The 17,841-nt window shown below is 41.7% G+C and overlaps 1 protein-coding gene across 1 annotated transcript in view; it reads left to right on the top strand.

Annotated features, from left to right (window-relative positions):
* Positions 1-17,841, top strand: part of LOC106573610 (potassium/sodium hyperpolarization-activated cyclic nucleotide-gated channel 2) — a 139,517-nt gene that overhangs the window by 99,821 nt on the left and 21,855 nt on the right. Inside the window, exons 4-7 of the mRNA XM_014148809.3 lie at positions 1,603-1,821; positions 12,833-12,979; positions 13,263-13,503; positions 15,883-16,047. Coding sequence (XP_014004284.1) covers positions 1,603-1,821; positions 12,833-12,979; positions 13,263-13,503; positions 15,883-16,047 — 772 coding nt within the window. The remainder of the gene's footprint in view (positions 1-1,602; positions 1,822-12,832; positions 12,980-13,262; positions 13,504-15,882; positions 16,048-17,841) is intronic.

Below are 17,841 nucleotides of genomic sequence, written 5' to 3'. Positions count from 1 at the left end.
GCCGCTGTAGGCAGATCTGGCTCTCAAGCGAAGACAGGCTATGTGCACACTGCCCACAAAATGAGGTGGAAACTGAGCTGCACTTCCTAACCTCCTGCAAAATGTATAACCATATTAGAGACACATATTTCCCTCAGATTACACAGATCCACAAAGAATTAGAAAACAAACCCAATTGTTATAAACTCCCATATCTATTGAGTGAAATACCACGGTGTGCCATCACAGCATCAACATTTGTGACCTGTTGCCACAAGAAAAGGGCAACCAGTGAAGAACAAACACCGTTGTAAATACAACCCATATTTATGTTTATTTATTTTACCTTTTGCACTTTAACTATTTGCACATGACATTTGTAATGTCTTTATTGTTTTGGAACTTTTGTGAGTGTAATGTTTACTGATCATTTACATTTACATTTTAGTAATTTAGCAGACGCTCTTATCCAGAGCGACTTACAGTAGTGAATACATACATTTCATTTCATGCATTTTTTTTTTAACTGTATTTGTATTGTTTATTCCACTTTTGTTTATTGTCTAGTTCTCTTGCTTTGGCAATGTTAACATATGTTTCCCATGCCAATAAAGCCCTTAAATTGAATTGAGAGAGAGAGAGAGAGAGAGAGAGAAGAGCTCTGCTTCTGTCACACACCCAAGGCGTTGGGACCAGGTCCTGGGCTAAAGCTGCCCCAGCACAGAGAGAGGAAGGGCCATATGAGCACACACGCATACACCTCCGTTGGCAGTGCTGAGTGCCCCCAAGATCATCCCCATGCAATTCCACACAGCACCTATCTATCACCGTCCCGTTATTCCCTTCCATCCACGTCCCTCTGTCACATTTCAAAACAATCTGATGCCTCCCTCACATTTCCCTTTATTTCCCCCTGAACCATTTCCCAATGAAAGAATTTTGAATGGAATGCAAATGGGGTCGAGTGAAATTCAAAACGGAAACAATACGATCCAGAAGGAGTCAATCAATGACAGTGGGGACGGCTCTCTTTGGCTCTGCTCTGTACAGCCAGGACAGTCTAACTACGAACCAACAGCCCTACAAATGGCTGAGTAGAAGATGAGCAATGACATCACTCTAAAGGATTAAACCTGTAGCCAGGCAGCGTTTCTTAGTCAGTGTTGATGTTAGCGGGCTGAGGAGAGAGTGTTTAAAATTTCTCTAGTCTCACTGTATAGACAAATCAAAGGCAGAGTGGCTCCTCATTAGAGCCCAGTCTGAAGTGGCCTTCTACACCTGAACCAACAGCACTGTGCTGGAGTGATTAGGCCTTCAACAAGCAGCTAGCTAGCACAATGGAGTCATAATGTCTTAGCTACTACAGAAGTGGGATTGCAGCTTTCTTTCACACACTTTCTTTTATTGCCTCTCTCTCTGTTTCTCTCTCTCTCTCTCCATCTTTCTCTCCGTCTTTCCACCATCTTTTCATTTCTCTTTGAAGCCTTAGAATTTGAGAGTTTTAGGTTGATCATAGTCTTGTTTTGGCACAGTGATATTGAAAATGTGGTTTTAATGCAATCTTACTCTTTCTCTATAATGCACTCTTCTGTAATATAAACCCTGCTCTCTCTCTCCCAACAGAACGACTCGTGGAGCGAGCTGTACTCCTTTGCCCTGTTCAAAGCCATGAGTCACATGCTGTGTATCGGTTACGGGCGCCAAGCCCCAGAGAGCATGTCTGATATCTGGTTGACCATGCTCAGTATGATCGTGGGCGCCACCTGCTACGCCATGTTCATCGGCCACGCCACCGCCCTCATCCAGTCCCTGGACTCATCCCGGCGCCAGTACCAGGAGAAGGTAGGTCCACCTTCCAACTCATCCCAGGCCGTCGATGAGGTCTTAGCCATTTTTATTTATTTACATTTTTTATTTAACCTTTATTTATCTAGGCAAGTCAGTTAAGAACAAATTCTTATTTACAATGACGGCCTACCCCGGCCAAACCCGGACGACGCTGGGCCAATTTACAATGACCAGGTGAAAACTCAGGGCCATAGACATAAGGTATAACTATGGCCTGGAGTTTTCCCTGGTTAAGTCACAAACTCAGGAAAATTGCTGTTCCTGCCAGCGTCGCTCAGTCTCAGTGTCCTCACAGATCATCAAAGCACGTGGTCATGTCTCTTAAGAAGGAGAACATTGCTCCATAAGGACATTGCTTCTTAGATCCTCTGTGATCTGGCAGTGTGTTATTCAGTCCGTAGCAGCACGTCCCCCTGGGTTGCAGTAATTGGTCCGGCTTTGTAGTCTAATTGCAGCATCTGGATAATGTTGAGAACAAAGGAGCACAGATGAGAACAGTACCTCCAACTCTGCTTCTGTCATCTACTGTTTGGCTCCTCTTGTCTCTTGTTTCTGGGTTTAAAAAAATATATATCTTGGAGAGATAATCATCTTGTTTTCTGGGTCACAATACAGTATCAGAGAGCAACTAGGGGAAATGAGGAGTTTATACAGTATTCAGTATTTTTGGTTGAAGCTATGATTTGAAGATGTTATCGCAGGTGTAGCGGAATACTTGTGTTTCTAACTCCAATAGTGCAGTAATACAGTGCCTTCAGAAAGTGTTCACACCCCTTGAACTTTGCCACATTGTGTTGTTACAAAGTGGGATTAAAATGTATTTAATTGAAATTTTTTGTCAACAATTTACACAAAATACTCTAATGTCAAAGTGGAAAGAAAATTCAAACATATGTAAAAAAAAAAAAAATCAATAAAGATGAAAAATAAAACACTAATATACAATACATCTGTCAGCAACGGGTGTGGCTGAAATAGCCAAATCCACTAATTTGAAGGGGTGTCCACATACTTTTGTATATATAGTGTATATTGATTAGATAAGTATGTGACAATACATTTTAAAATCACCTTTGGCAGTGATTACAGCTGTGAGTCTTTCTGGGTAAGCCTCTATGAGCTTTCTACACCTGGATTGTGCAACATTTGACCATCATTATTTTCTAAATTCTTCAAGCTCTGTCAAATTGGTTGTTGATCATTTCTAGACTACCATTTTTAGGTCTTGCCTTAGATTTTCAAGCAGAATTAAGGCAAAACTGTAACTCGGACACTCAGGAACATTCACTGTCTTCTTGGTAAGCAACTCCAGAGTAGATTTGGGCTTGTGTTTTAGGTTATTGTCATGCTGAAAGGTGAATTAATCTCCCAGTCTCTGGTGGAAAGCAGACTAAACCAATGTGCTTAGCTACATTTATTTTATTTTTATCCTTAAAAACACCCCAGTCCTTAATGATATCGAGCATACCCATAACATGATGCAGCCACCACAATGCTTGAAAATCTATAGAGTGGTACTCAGTGATGTGTTGTTGGATTTGCCCCAAACATAATGCTTTGTATTCAGGACATAAAGTTAATTTCTTTGCCATGTTTTTTGCTGTTTTACTTTAGTGTCTTATCGCAAACAGGTTGCATGTTTTGGAATATGTTTATTCTGTGCAGGCTTCCTTCTTTCCACTCTGTCATTTAGGTTAGTTTTGTGGAGCAACTACAATGTTGTTAATCGATCCTCAGTTTTCTCCTATCACAGCCATTCAACTCCATGTAACTGTTTGATAGTCACCATTGGCCTCATGGTGAAATCCCTGAGTGGTTTCCTTCCTCTCTGGCAACTGAGTTACAGTAGGCAGGACGCCTATATTTTTGTAGTGACTGGGTGTATTGATACACCATCCAAAGTGTAATTAATAACTTCACCATGCTCAAAGGGATATTCAATGTCTGCTTTTTTATTTTGACCCATCTACCAATAGGTGCCCTTTTATTTGTTTATTTGAAAAAAACATTTTTACATTTCATTTTAACCCTCTATGGCATGGTGTTGCCCTCAGGCAACAAACTACCTTTTTGGACCTCACACCGCCCCTTGAATGTTTTAAAATAAAAATAAATATATATAATATCACCTAACATGTCTGTGTCCAATGAAATGAGGGGCTGAAGTGGGTGTGGCCTTTTCTCTGGGGGTGGAGCTGTCCTTTCAGGAAGCAAAGCCGCATGGGACACAGTGCCACCAATTGGTAAGATAAAATCACTTTTTAACATGTTTAAATTAAAAAAGATATATATATTTATTTAAAAAAAATATGTGTATGAGTATGTAAAGAAATATGTGTGATTGTTGAAAGACTTATTTTGTTTTTATTTCTATACTAAAACTGTGTTTTTTGGTTCATTGTCTCAGGGAAACATTGTGCAGTTAGACCACTTTTGTCCGGGCAATATCATGCTAAAGTGTGGAGATGTGCTCAGATGCATAATTATGACCATAGTCATACTTTACTATCTACTGATACTTACTGGAAATGGACACAAGAACATTTTATGGGTGGAACGAACATGATCAATCAGTTAGGGTCATTCCCTCTGACAGTGAGGACAGTGAGCTTGAGGAGATTGACAATAAAGACAGTGAGCTTGAAGAAAGTCAGGAAGAGTGGATCCCCGAATCCGGTTTGAGAGACAGTTAGGAGGTCAGGCGTCAGTTAGGGGTCAGTCAGCAAAGTAACGTGTATGTGCACGTGTGTGTGTGTGGTGTGTGTGTTTGTTTGCATGCATGTCAGTGGATGAAGAAGGGTATATGACACATTCAAATTTGTGCTTCATGCTTTCAAGGAGAATACCTGTCTGTTGACAATAAGACTGAGTCTGAGGATGAAGATGTAGCAGAGATTGATGTTCCACGCCTACCCCGGTGGAGAACACTCCACAATGCATATTTCAATGCTTACTCACAATGGCAGGGCCTGCTTTCAAGATCTGATGATATCATGTCCCCTCTCCAGTACTTCAAGCAGTTTTTCTCTAAAGACATTCTGGAAGTCAGTCAAATATATATGCGATACAATGTAATGCAAACAATCCCTTTAACCTCACTACAAAAGAATTGGAGCAGTTCCTGGGTATTGTGGAGTACATGTCATTGTTTGGTTTACCAGGCACCCACATGTTTTGGAACAAAGCCTGCCAAGTGTCCCAAGTAGCTGACACCATGATACTGAATAGATTGGAGGCCATCAAAAAATCCCTGCACTTCAGTAACAATGAAGAGAGACAGGAGGAAAATGATGATCCACTCTACAAGATCTGACCACTGGTCACTCATCTAACCTCAAAACTGAAGTCAATCCCAATGGGTGAGAAGCTGGCTGTTGATGAGCAGATGGTCCCATTCAAGGGAAGAAATAGATTGAAGCAATACCTGCCATCAAAACCAAAGAAATGGGGCTACAAGAAACTCGTCTTGGCTGGCTCTGATGGTGTCCCGCACAACTTAGAAATCTACACAGGGAGAGTTGTAGGGAGATGACCCCTGAGCTAGCAGATGTGGGAGCAAGTGGCAACGTTGTCCTCTGCCTGGCCCAGCCTATACCCAAGCAAGAACTACAAGCTCTTCTTCGACAACTGGTTTAGTGTCCCTCTTATTTCTATTATTTTTCTATTTTTTTAATGGTTTTTCATTAACCCCTCCACCCCTCCCCCCCTCTTCGGAGGACAAATATCTATTTACATTTTTTTTACAGCGTTTCTGTTACATACATTTTACATATACATTTTACATGCACATTTTGCATACACATTTTACATACATGGTACTTTTATATAAAGCAGTCACATAACAATAATACATTACCAAACATAAGCTATTTAATCCCGACCTTCAGCCCATCCCACCTATCACCATAGACTACCAATAGGTGCCCTTTTTTTGTGTGGCATTGGAAAACCTCCCTGGTCTTTGTGGTTGAATGTGTTTGAAATTCACTGCTCGACTGAAGGACCTTACAGATAATTGTATGTGTGGGGTACAGAGATGAGGTAGTCATTAAAAAATCATGTTAAACACTATTATTAAACACTATTAGTCCATGCAACTTATTATGTGAGTTGTTAAGCACATTTTTACTCCTGAACTTATTTAGGCTTGCCATAACAAAGGGGTTGAATACTAATTGACTCATGAATTTCTAAACATTTCTAAAAACATAATTCCACTTTGACATTATGTGGTATTGTGTGTACGCCAGTGACAAAAATATCTCAATTTAGTCCATTTTAAATTCAGACTGTAACACAACAAAATGTGTAAAAAGTCAAGGGGTGTGAATACTGTCTGAAGGTCTTTATGGTGTGTGAAGACAGTATGGACCGTATATGAATAGAAAAGGTGTTTAAAGACAGTATGGACAGTAAATGAACAGAAAAGGTGTGTAAAGCAGTAGTTATATAGGATGAGCCATACTATAATTAGGGCTGTGGCAGTCACAGAATTTTGTCAGATGTGATTAGTCACTATACCCCTACCTACATGTACAAATTACCTCGACTACCCCCGCACATTGACTCGGTACCGGTGACCCCTGTATATAGCCTCGTTATTGTTATTTTATTCGGTTCCTTTTTTTTTACATCAGTATATTTAGTAAATATTTTACTTAACTCTATTTCTTAAACTGCATTGTTGTTATGTTTGGAGGAAAAAGGGGGAAGCTTGCAAGCTGAAGAACACCATCCCAACCTTGAGGCACAGGGGTGGCAGCATCATGTTGTGGGGGTGCTTTGCTGCAGGAGGGACTGGTGCACTTCACAAAATAGATGGCATCTTGAGGGAGGAAAATGATGTGGATATATTGAAGCAACATCTAAAGTCATCAGTCAGGAAGTTAAAGCTTGGTCGCAAATGGGTCTTCCAAATGGACAAATTTTCCAGGCACCACTACACCACTGCTCTTGGCCTTCATGGTAAATCTGCTGGGAGATCGCTCTAGTTTTTAGTTGAAGTTAGACGTCCATCCAGGTCCCAAGAACATCTAGAATTGCCTTCAAAACCAGCCACTAGGGGCAACGGTGAGTTTATTACTTTCAAGTAGGCTGGCAGCTTTTGCTAGGGTGCTGTGAACTGGGATAGTGAATGCATTACCCTGCATCAGTCCACCATTACCATCATTTCACTTCTGTCTCAGTTTGGAGTTGTGGCAGTTTATTTTTTAGGGGAAATTGTAAGATTAAAATGATGCCACTGACCTTCATTTTCTCCATTCTCTTTATTCCAATTACAACTTCCAGTTTTCAAAGGATGGTAAAACTCGTAGAGCTGGCAGTTGATAAAAGGCAACATCCTCCAAAGCCTTAGAATAGAGATAGTGAGGCGAGTGTATAATTGTATTTGTATTTATTATGGATCCCCATTAGCTACACTTCCTGGGGTCCAGCAAAAATAAGGCAGTTAAAAAAAAAAAATCAACATTACAATACATTTACAACAGATTTCACAACATATTAAGTGTGTGCCCTCAGGCCCCTACTCTACTACTACATATCTACAACACTAAATCCATGTGTACGTGTGTGTATAGTGCTATCAGGAATCAAGGCAAGACCCAGGTGCAGACTGTCGAGGTAACAATGTTTATTGTCGCAACAGGGGCAGGCAAAGACAGGTCGAGGCAGGCAGGGGTCAAAGATCCAGGGTAAGGCAAAGGTACAGGACGGCAGGGGGAAACAGGGTCAGGGACAGGCAGAGTTCAGTAAACCAGAGGTGGAGCAAAGGTACAGGACGGCAGGCAGGCTCAGGGACAGGCAGAGAGATCAGGTGGGTGGGTACAAGGTCAGGACAAGCAAGTCAAATCTTATTGGTCACGTACACATGGTTAGCAGATGTTAATACGATTGTAGTGAAATGCTTGTCCTTCTAGTTCCGACCATACAGTAATATCTAACAAGTAATCAAAGAACGCGAAGCAAGGCTAAAAACCAGTAGGACGAGGAAAGAGAGGCTGGGAAACGATAGGAGCTGACAGGAAACCGCTGCTTAGCTTGAACAAACAAGACGAACTGGCCACAAACAGGCAGAAAACACAGGTATAAATACACAGGGGTAATTGGGAAGAGGTGCGACACCTGGAGGGGGATGGAGACAAGCACAAGGACAGGTGAAACAGATCAGGGCATGACAAGTGTGTATGTTATCGTGTGTTTGTATGCATGTGTCTGTGCCTATGTTTGTGTTGCTTCACAGTCTCCGCTGTTCCATAAGAGGTATTTTTATCCGTTTTTTTTAGTTCAAATTTTACTGCTTGCATGAGTTACTTGACGTGAAATAGAGTTCCATGAGGTCACGGCTCTATGTAGTACTGTGCGCCTCGTCCACTTTGAGCCAGGAGAGATTGACATGCATATTATTAATGTTAGCTCTCTGTGTACATCCAAGGGCCAGTGTCACATAGTCGATTTAGAGCCATCACTAATTATCCCAATGTGTCTTTAATGTTAGTGACATGCTGCAAATTTGTCAAGTTTAAGTGATACAGCTTTGGTCGTTCTTTACCTGTTGCAGTGGTTTCATAGCATTAGAAAAGTAGACATCCTTACATTGTCCTACCTACCTTGATATTGACTACTATGGAAGATGATTGTGAACTGAATACTGCTCTCTCCAGTCAAGCAATCTTTTTTAACACTTTTGAATAACTTTATAAGCAGTCATAAATATTAATAAGCATTTTAAACTTTCAAGCATGACAAATTACAAGCATCATAGAGATTACGAAATAATCTATAAACATTGATTTTGCAAAATGTTTTATAGGAAGGTACAAGGAGTGAGAATGACATGCTTCCATGGTTGTTTATGCCGTGACCGATTGCAATTAATTAAGAATGAATTAGATTATGATTATGAGGAAAACAAAATAATTAAATTCAATTCAATGTTTCGAGGGGGATTTCCATACATAGTTAATTAGAGAGAATGATATTAACAGCTACTTGTTCTTATAGGTATCCAGATGTGTGTGTGTGTGTGTGTGTGTGTGTGTGTGTGTGTGTGTGTGTGTGTGTGTGTGTGGCTGCCACAAGGACTGAAACACAACTGTGTTTCTGACATTACCCTCTGTAACCTTCCCATTGTGTTACACTGGCACTTGTCCAGTGTCTAATGTGCTTGTAATACAATGAAGGTGCTTTAACAAAGGAGAGCGCATTACAGGCTACATCTACAGTACATGGCTTGTCAACCGCAAGGTCCCAGTAAGACTACTCTAGCAGAGAGTCAACAGACAGAGAGCCAATCTGTGAGCTCATGGTCAGCATGAACATGTAACTGTATCGTGTATCAGGACTTAGAAATACTGCAGGCAGAAATATAGGAAAGCACATTTATACCCCAAAGAAACTGCCATCTCGCTGTACGGCACAAACGGGCCTAGACACAGGCCCGGGCCGACTACCGTTCTGTTTTAGCTCAACCTGCCCTCCGAATTATTCACAACAACAAAACATGAAAAGAGGTAGAAGGGGAGGGGTAGAGATGAGAGAGAGACTAGAGAGAAAAAGGGATGACGGATAGAGGAAAGGTAGATCAAAGAGAGAGGAAATTGAGGTAGAAAGGAGAGAGAGTGAGAGAGATGACAGAGATATAGAAGAGAGGTAAAGAGAGGAGGGACCAGTACGGAGGTAACAGAGGTAGAGAATGGTAGAAAGGAGAGAAGGGTGGAGAGGATATAAAGATAGAGAGAGGAGATAGAGGTATAAAGGAAAGATGGTTGGGGAGGCCGGACTCTGTGTTGTCCTGAAGAGAGTAATGGTTTGATACCAGGCGATGGAAGCTGACAGGGTCACATCTCATCACATCAAACTGCCCATATGTCACTTACCTCCTCAGCAGTGGCAAAACAGGCAAGGTCATTGTTGCTTCCGTCCTCCCATTCATCCATTCATATAAATCCTGCCTGTTGGGATGGGCTATTGACATGCATGGAAAACATCAGTACTCTAAATGATTAAAGAATGGAGCGTGCATGCATTACGTGTCTGATAATGCTTTACTGAATTCCCCTCAGTGCATAACCACACACATTTGGTGATGTGATGCATGTCTTATGTGATGCATGCTATATGTTGAAAGGATACATCCATGTTCGATACACATCTGTCAGTCTGAAAGAAACAAGGATTGCGTCTGAAATTACACCCTATTCCCTAGATGCCATGATTATACGATGGGAGTGACCATGTCACTCGTGCAGCCTTGATTGATTTCCTGCTTGACAGCTGACTTGACAGGAACAGTCCATTTTAGCACATATTTCATATTGTTGATATAAAGTGGAAAGGAATGTTTACAAGCAAGGTAGTCAAATCAGTAGGCTTGTGAAAGATCCATAACATTGTTTCACATTGAGCCAGTCAGTATAAACAATCATCAGTACTATGACAATCCACTGTATGACTAACTTCGACAGTATGTTCAATGAAAAAGCTAAGCACATATTATACCTCCCATACATACAGAAGGCAACATGTTGTGGCAGAGAGGGAGAGGGACCAAAGCCCCGGAGGTGGGGAGTGGCTGGATTGGCCCCTGAACTCCTAAGTGAGTCCGGTAGTGAGTCCTGAATCTGTATTGCAGCAATGAGTCACAGCTGAACCCAGAGTCAGAGAGAGCGAGAGAACATGAGGGATAGAGACAGAGGCAGAGACAGAGGGAGAGAGAGAGAGAGAGAGAGAGAGAGAGAGAGAGAGGAGAGCGAGCTTATGCAACATCCTCCTACTTCAGATAGGGCTAGCATCACTACACTATTATCAGTCCATGTGGCTTGTCAATTAGTCACTTTGAATCAATAGGACCACAACTTCCTGTTGGTTCATTCATGTGTAGATTCATTAATACTTCCCCCTCCATGATGTCATGGTGGGTGGGGCCAAATGGGTGGAATGAAAAACAAGGCTGTTGATTTCAAACACAACATATTTCCCCATCGTTTGTGGCTGTTTCTGTATCTGTTTTTGTACAATATTTTATTCACATGTTTATTCACTAAATGGAAAGGGAAAATGTTGTCTGGGGTTGGAGGGGTGTTGTTCACTGCATTGCTCTAATACACAAGCTGAGTCACATGGTTAGGCTACCTTTTTCTTCTCTCACCACTAGCTTTGCTGTGTGACAGGAGTGTGCATTGTTTACTGAAACCTAATGATACGCGAAACTGGGAGAAAACCCAATTTTCTGCTCTTATAACACCTAGACAGCATTGTCAATGGATTAGCAAATACCCTGTTTATTCTTCTGTTCAGCAACAAAGGCATTATACACTGACTGTACAAAACATTAGGAGCACCTTCCTAATATTGAGTTGCATCCCCTTTTGCCCTCAGAACAGCCTCAATTCGTCGGGGCATGGACTCTACAAGGTGTCAAAAGAATTCCACAGGGATCCTGGCCTATGTTGACTCCAATGCTTCCCACAGTTGTGTCAAATTGGCTGAATGTCCTTTGGGTGGTGGACCCCAGCAGCGTTGCAGTTCTTGACACACTCAAACCAGTGCACCTGGCACTTACTACCACACCCCGGCACTTTAATCTTTTGTCTTGCCCATTCACCCTCTGAATGGCACACATACACAATCCATGTCTCAATTGTCTCAAGGCTTAAAAATCCTTCTTTAACCTGTCTCCTCCCCTTCATCTACACTGATTGAAGTGGATTTAACAAGTGACATCAATAAGGGATCATAGCTTCACCTGGATTCACATGGTCAGTCTATGTCATGGAAAGTGCAGGCGTTCTTAATGTTTTGTACACTTAGTGAACATTAAAGGGCATCATAAGACAATACTGGAGCTACAGTATATCTTTCATAAAAGTAGGTGTAAAGTGTGTTTTAAGCGAGCACAATTGACACAATTTGATTGGCAGTTCCCTCAAAGAGAGAGAGGAAACACTGAATTAAACTAAAATGGTGTAAATCATAAAAATTCCATTTGAGTAGGGATCTTCTCTCTATGAATAAGCATAGAATATACTTAGCCAGCTACCGCTTTACAAACATCAGTTCAGAATTGTAAGCTACCCCTGTGCATATACCCATCAATTCCATTTCAAATAGCGTACATCTAAGCCTCTTAGAATTGTATCCAAGTACAGAAATGCATGCTGCTCACATTAATAACTAACCCTGTCTTCCACTGAATACAGTCATCATCATACCAAAGAGTGGTTCCATGTCCAATAATAGGACTACTGTAGGCAGCTAAACAGTTGTGGCAGGGTTATATTAGTTTGTGTTGACTGAGAGCAGGCCTGTGTTTGGATATACATTAAATATAGCAGGTACACATCTCCACTGACAGAGTAGAGCATGAATAAATATCTGTAGGTTTCCGGAGCTGTCACATTTCCTCAACAACTTTATTTTTGTTCTCCCAACAGCTCTCTAGCATATATAGGTCAGGCGATGGCTGTGAACGTGTCCTCCCAGTCTTTCCTATATGCTCAATGTACCCCATGAGGCATAGGAAACATACAGTACCACTGAAAGATGTTTATCTCATGGTTTACAAATATGCAATCTGTTTTTATGGTGAATTCTATTGTATGAGAATGCATATATCGACCACAATGCATTGAATACTAGTATGAATGTCCGTATGACATTGAAAGAATAGTTTGGTTAAAATGTACATTTGTCAAACATCGTCTTATGCAGTCTACAGATGCCGTTGAATATTGACTTTAGGAAATGTTGGACTAGCTTATGTATACACGTCTTTGTCCCCCAAACTTTAATTTGTGGAATAACTGTTCCTTTAATAAGCAGGTGCTGTAGAACATATTCCACATTCTCCATTCATATAAACAGAATGCTGTTTACGTTTACCTCTTTCTTCCCTCTTCTGTCTCTCTCCCTCTATCCCTCTATCACTCTCCCTCTGTCTGTCTCTCTCCCTCTCTCCCTCTCTCCTTCTCCCTCTATACCTCTCCCCCTGTCTCTCATTCTGTAGTACAAACAAGTGGAGCAGTACATGTCTTTCCACAAACTGCCAGCTGACTTCCGACAGAAAATCCATGACTACTACGAGCACAGATACCAGGGCAAGATGTTTGATGAGGAGAGCATCCTGGAGGAGCTTAATGAACCACTGCGGGAGGTAAAACAACAAAACACACCATCAAAACTCTGACAATGTCTCACACTTAAAGAATGGAACAAAGGAACCAAAAATACATTGATTTCTCTGCAAAGCTTCATCATTGTCTTTTGCAAATATGCCCCTTAACAACATTTCTGAAGTTCTGAGCCTCTTGTTTTACTAAGTCATTAAACCAACCAAATGAGTCTATACATTTTGTTTCCATTTCCCCGCCTTTGCTATGTTAGATTTAGACCTAACAAAATTGCATTTAAGTAAAAGTCATGATATTTACCCTTAGGAAATTGTCAACTTCAACTGCCGTAAGCTGGTGGCGTCCATGCCCCTGTTTGCCAACACCGACCCCAACTTTGTGACGGCCATGTTGACTAAGCTCCGCTTTGAGGTCTTCCAGCCTGGAGATTATATCATCAGGGAGGGCACCATTGGCAAGAAGATGTACTTCACCCAACACGGTGTGACCAGTGTCCTGACCAAAGGAACCATGGGCATGAAGCTCTCAGATGGATCCTATTTTGGAGGTGTGGTCAACAATATACAGTATTACTACTTTTCTAGGATTGAGTTTTCTACAACTTTCCTAAGATCTGCTGCTGCTGGAAAACCTGGGGTCAATAGATTCTATATTATTCTATTCTATTCTATTCTATTCTATAATGGTGCTAATAACACACATCTACTATAGAACAGAAGTTGCGTACATTACAGTACATTCATGTAGACTTAAATCATGTTCTTTGCTCCGTATAAATCCAATGGTTTACATTAAAACTGTAGCAGACAAGAGAATGAAAAGGAAAAAAAAACACCCTGACATTTGAGCTTGACCTCTTCTCGCTAGTCTTCTCGCCAGTTTTATCCCACTTCCCCATGCAGCCTGTCCTCCCCCTGCCTGTTTGGGGACTCAGCACTGTTGTTGATCCACAAAAAAAGCAGTCATTTTCTCAGGGTCTGGGGACATTCTTCACACCCGGCTCCTCTTCAGATGAGTTTCCACTAATTACCACAGCCACAAAGGCAATATTGTAAAAATGTATGAAACGAAAATGAGCTTTAACCACTTAGCAGTGTGGTTAAGGTTAGGCTAACGTTAGGTTTAAAATCACATTTTAAGAAGATCAATTGTAGGCAGGGTCCATGACTTTGTGGCTGTGGGAACTAGTGACAACCCTTTAGAAGAGCAGAGTTCCCTTTAGTGGTGCTGTGGGTTGGGCTGTGAGGTGCCAGGAGCATGGACGGGTGTTGAAGGAGCACAAATGCCCATTAATAACAGCTAATTAGTCCACAGAACACTGATGACAGAGCCAGTATATGCCACTAGGAAGCTTACCTTTTTCTTCATAGCATGGTTTAGGAGAAGAATACTTGATCAGAATGTCTGTTCGATTCGTGGTGGTGGTGTTTGTGGTCAATTCATCTGCTAATGCTTACAATTCATATTATTTATGGAGAAAATACTGAATTTTTGTCCTGTTGTAGTAGGAAGAGGGAATATGAAAGAAGGTAGAAACAAGGTAATGGAGTGGCAAGTAGCCTAGTGGTTAGAGCGTTGGGCCAGTAACCGAAAGGTTGCTTGATCGAATCCCCGAGCTGACAAGGTAAAAATTTGTCGTTCTGCCCCTGAACAAGGCAGTTAACCCACTGTTCCTAGGCAGTCATTGTGAATAAGAATTTGTTCTTAACAGACTTGCCTAGTTAAATAATGTAATAGTTGATCAAAGATGAGGGATTAAATGTGGGCATTAGGGAAGTATATGTCGTCTCTACACGACATAGCCCATATTTGTTTTTAAAGGGTGAGTGAGTAAGTGGGTGTAGTAGGGTCAGAAAAGTCACATCCCAGCATTGAGTTCTGCTGCTTGCCTCTGCATCGCTCAGCACAGCTGAGAAAACGAAGTCTCATTAATCTTGTGAAGAACTGTAAATCCCCCACTAAATAGCCAAGAGACACATGGCTGCGCTGACACTCAAGGTCACACTTTAATACCCTGTGAATAAGGAGCCATTTTGAGAGTGGGGGAGCTGATCTGGGGTGGAGAAGGTCACTGTTGTTTAATGATGAGGTTATTATGTAAATGTATAACTCGTGTATAGAACATCACTTTGTTGCTATTTAATGGTGTGTGGGCGTCTATCCCGCCGGTGGAAGCTGATATTAACTGCGCTTGTTAATTCCTCTATTTCCATGGCCCCCAGGGGGTTTGCCTACCGCTGGAGAGGCTGATGTAGAGTAGAGTGGAGCCAGTGCAGGGTTTCCACTTGTTACCACAGCCACAAAGGCGATATCCTAAAAATGAGTATAAAAAAGTAAATTGCTGCATACAATAAATTACATTCCAGTGGGGGGTTTTCTTCACTGAGAGCCAGAAGATACCTTTCACATGTGACAGGGGAGTGAGGCGCGAAAGCCGGGGAAGCAGCGGAGTAAAAAGAGCACATGGTTGCCAAGACAACAGTCAGTCACAGGCCAGAGAAGGAAGGGTAACATCTGAATGAAATGAACCTTGGCTCCACCACCTCTCCAAACCTGCAGCTCCCTCCCTTCATTAAGCTGTCACAGTTGGGTCTTTGTTTTAATGGCCTATCTCCTCTCTATATTTAACCTCTATAGCTATCTCCTCAGTAAATTACCCATTTCCACGTGTGATAAATTGATACTGTAGGATTGTGTGTGCTTTGTATTTGAATCCTACTAGTGTAACCGTGTTTTTTCTGAGGTTAGAGTAACAGGACTAAATGAGCGTGTCATGTCAAAGTGACTTTTGTCATGATCATGACATTCGAATGGCTCATGTTTCTTTGACATGTTTCTGTAGCTGAGTTACAGTAATGATGCACCCTCTGGCTGAGTAGTAATTGTGTCTGTCTCTGACACTCCTGTCTCTCTCTCCCTCCCTCAGAGATCTGTCTGTTGACCCGAGGCAGACGGACGGCCAGTGTGCGAGCGGACACGTACTGCCGTCTCTACTCCCTGTCTGTGGATAACTTTAATGAGGTGCTGGAGGAGTACCCCATGATGAGACGAGCCTTCGAGACTGTGGCCATCGACCGACTGGACCGGATAGGTGAGACCAGCCTACCACAGATCACGGACCAATAAAAAAGCCGATACATGATTAGCTATGGGCTGTGGTGGCTAATTTCTGCATTACCAAATGAGGAGAGTTACAAACACACCAGTCCGAGTTAACTGCATCTTTAATAATTAAGATACTTTTGCAAAAGCACTTGACCTTCAATGATGCCATTGAAAAAGGTGACTACACCTTCAATACAAAGAGCTTTTATACTCAAGGTCCACCCCTCTCAACGTACATGACAAACCACAGATACATAGAATGGGTCACAAGGTTAAGTTTTGTATGAAAAGATATCTATAAAACACAGCAACTGCTATATCAACAGAGTCATTATATAGACCAGTGTCTGGTCTCCCTAGAACCGTCCCTCCATGGTACGGTATTGAACAGAACTATTAGCTCATGTCCTCTGGAATGCTTTTTAGGAGTTCTTATCAAAATACACCATAAATCTCCTCTGTCAGTGCTATCTCATAAAGGCCCATCCTCAGTAAGACACCTCTTGTTCCCACTCCTGGACAAGCTCACTGAGGGGAGTGACCTGCGCATAGACATTGTGGAGACAAATAATTGGTTCCCCATTAATCACACCATCCCTTCACATGGTTTAAGAATAGGTAAAGACACATTCACATGAAGACAATGTTTCATTCTGTCCTCCTCTCTTGCTGATATTCTGCATAGCAACAGAGACATGTAAAAAACAAGTCTGACCTCTCCCCTCTCTGGGCCCCAGGTGATTGAGCCCCAGCTAAGGGAAACGTGCAACTGAAAGACACCAGAGTCCAAAGGACACTTTCTAATGACAAGTACCTCACATAAGCATATTATACTAATAAAACATCTTAATTATCTATGTTACCCAACTAATTCTGATTCATCCACCACATGGCATTGTTGAGGCATTTTGTGTCATTCTTAGAGTCAGCAGAACAAAAACGAACATATCTATCAATGAAACCTATTGTAACTATGCAACTAATAATTTATCTTTGATTTCCCTAGTTTTTTTATGTCATATTAACATGTCATATTTATAGCTATCTAAAGGATATGACTTTCATAAGATATGATTATTATCTATGACTGAGTGTGCCACACTCCCCTGGGTTTACACTAAATGTGCTCTCAGGTTGAGTGATGTTCATTTGTAAAAGTGATTTCTCAGCACAGTGTCTAAACAGCTGTCTATGCTCTCGTGTGTGGGAAGGAGGGAGCTGTTTTCCCTCAGTTGCTGCTCTTACCGCCAGTGTTGCTATGCTGTCAGTCACTCAGCTATCATCGGAAAGCACCTGGTTAGTGAATTCCATGCCCTGAGTGTAAACATATCATATATTTTTGCTAAACGGAGCAGGCAAGACCCCTGTCTCACCCAGGTCAATGTGATGATGACGTTATCCCTCGTTCACGTGACTTCACTTCATATGTTTACAAAAGGGGCCCTGCATCTCCCACCTGCCAGCGGTTGCCATGGCAGCTGGATTCCACATCACGTACGAGCTGTTCGTTTCACTCATTTGGAGGAGATTAAGGTGTCTTTGGTCGTTGACAACAGGCTAACAGCTAACCTGAACAGAGCATAGGGGAACATAGGACGAGGAATATTCTGTTTAATTTGCCTGCTGTTACCTGACAGCAGAAGTCTCTTGCATCAAAGGCTCAGTATTTCATGTGGCCTGACTAACAAGTATACAGTAATGTGTACTACAATGCTCTGGCTCCTTTAGATGTCTATGGAAGAGACAGCCCTGCAAACTGGGAACATTCCAGAACATTAGC

This window comes from Salmo salar, chromosome 16 (assembly GCF_965601325.2).
Source record: "Salmo salar chromosome 16, fSalSal1, whole genome shotgun sequence".
Taxonomy (NCBI): Eukaryota; Metazoa; Chordata; class Actinopteri; order Salmoniformes; family Salmonidae; genus Salmo; species Salmo salar.
This window is presented reverse-complemented; position numbering and strand designations above follow the sequence as displayed.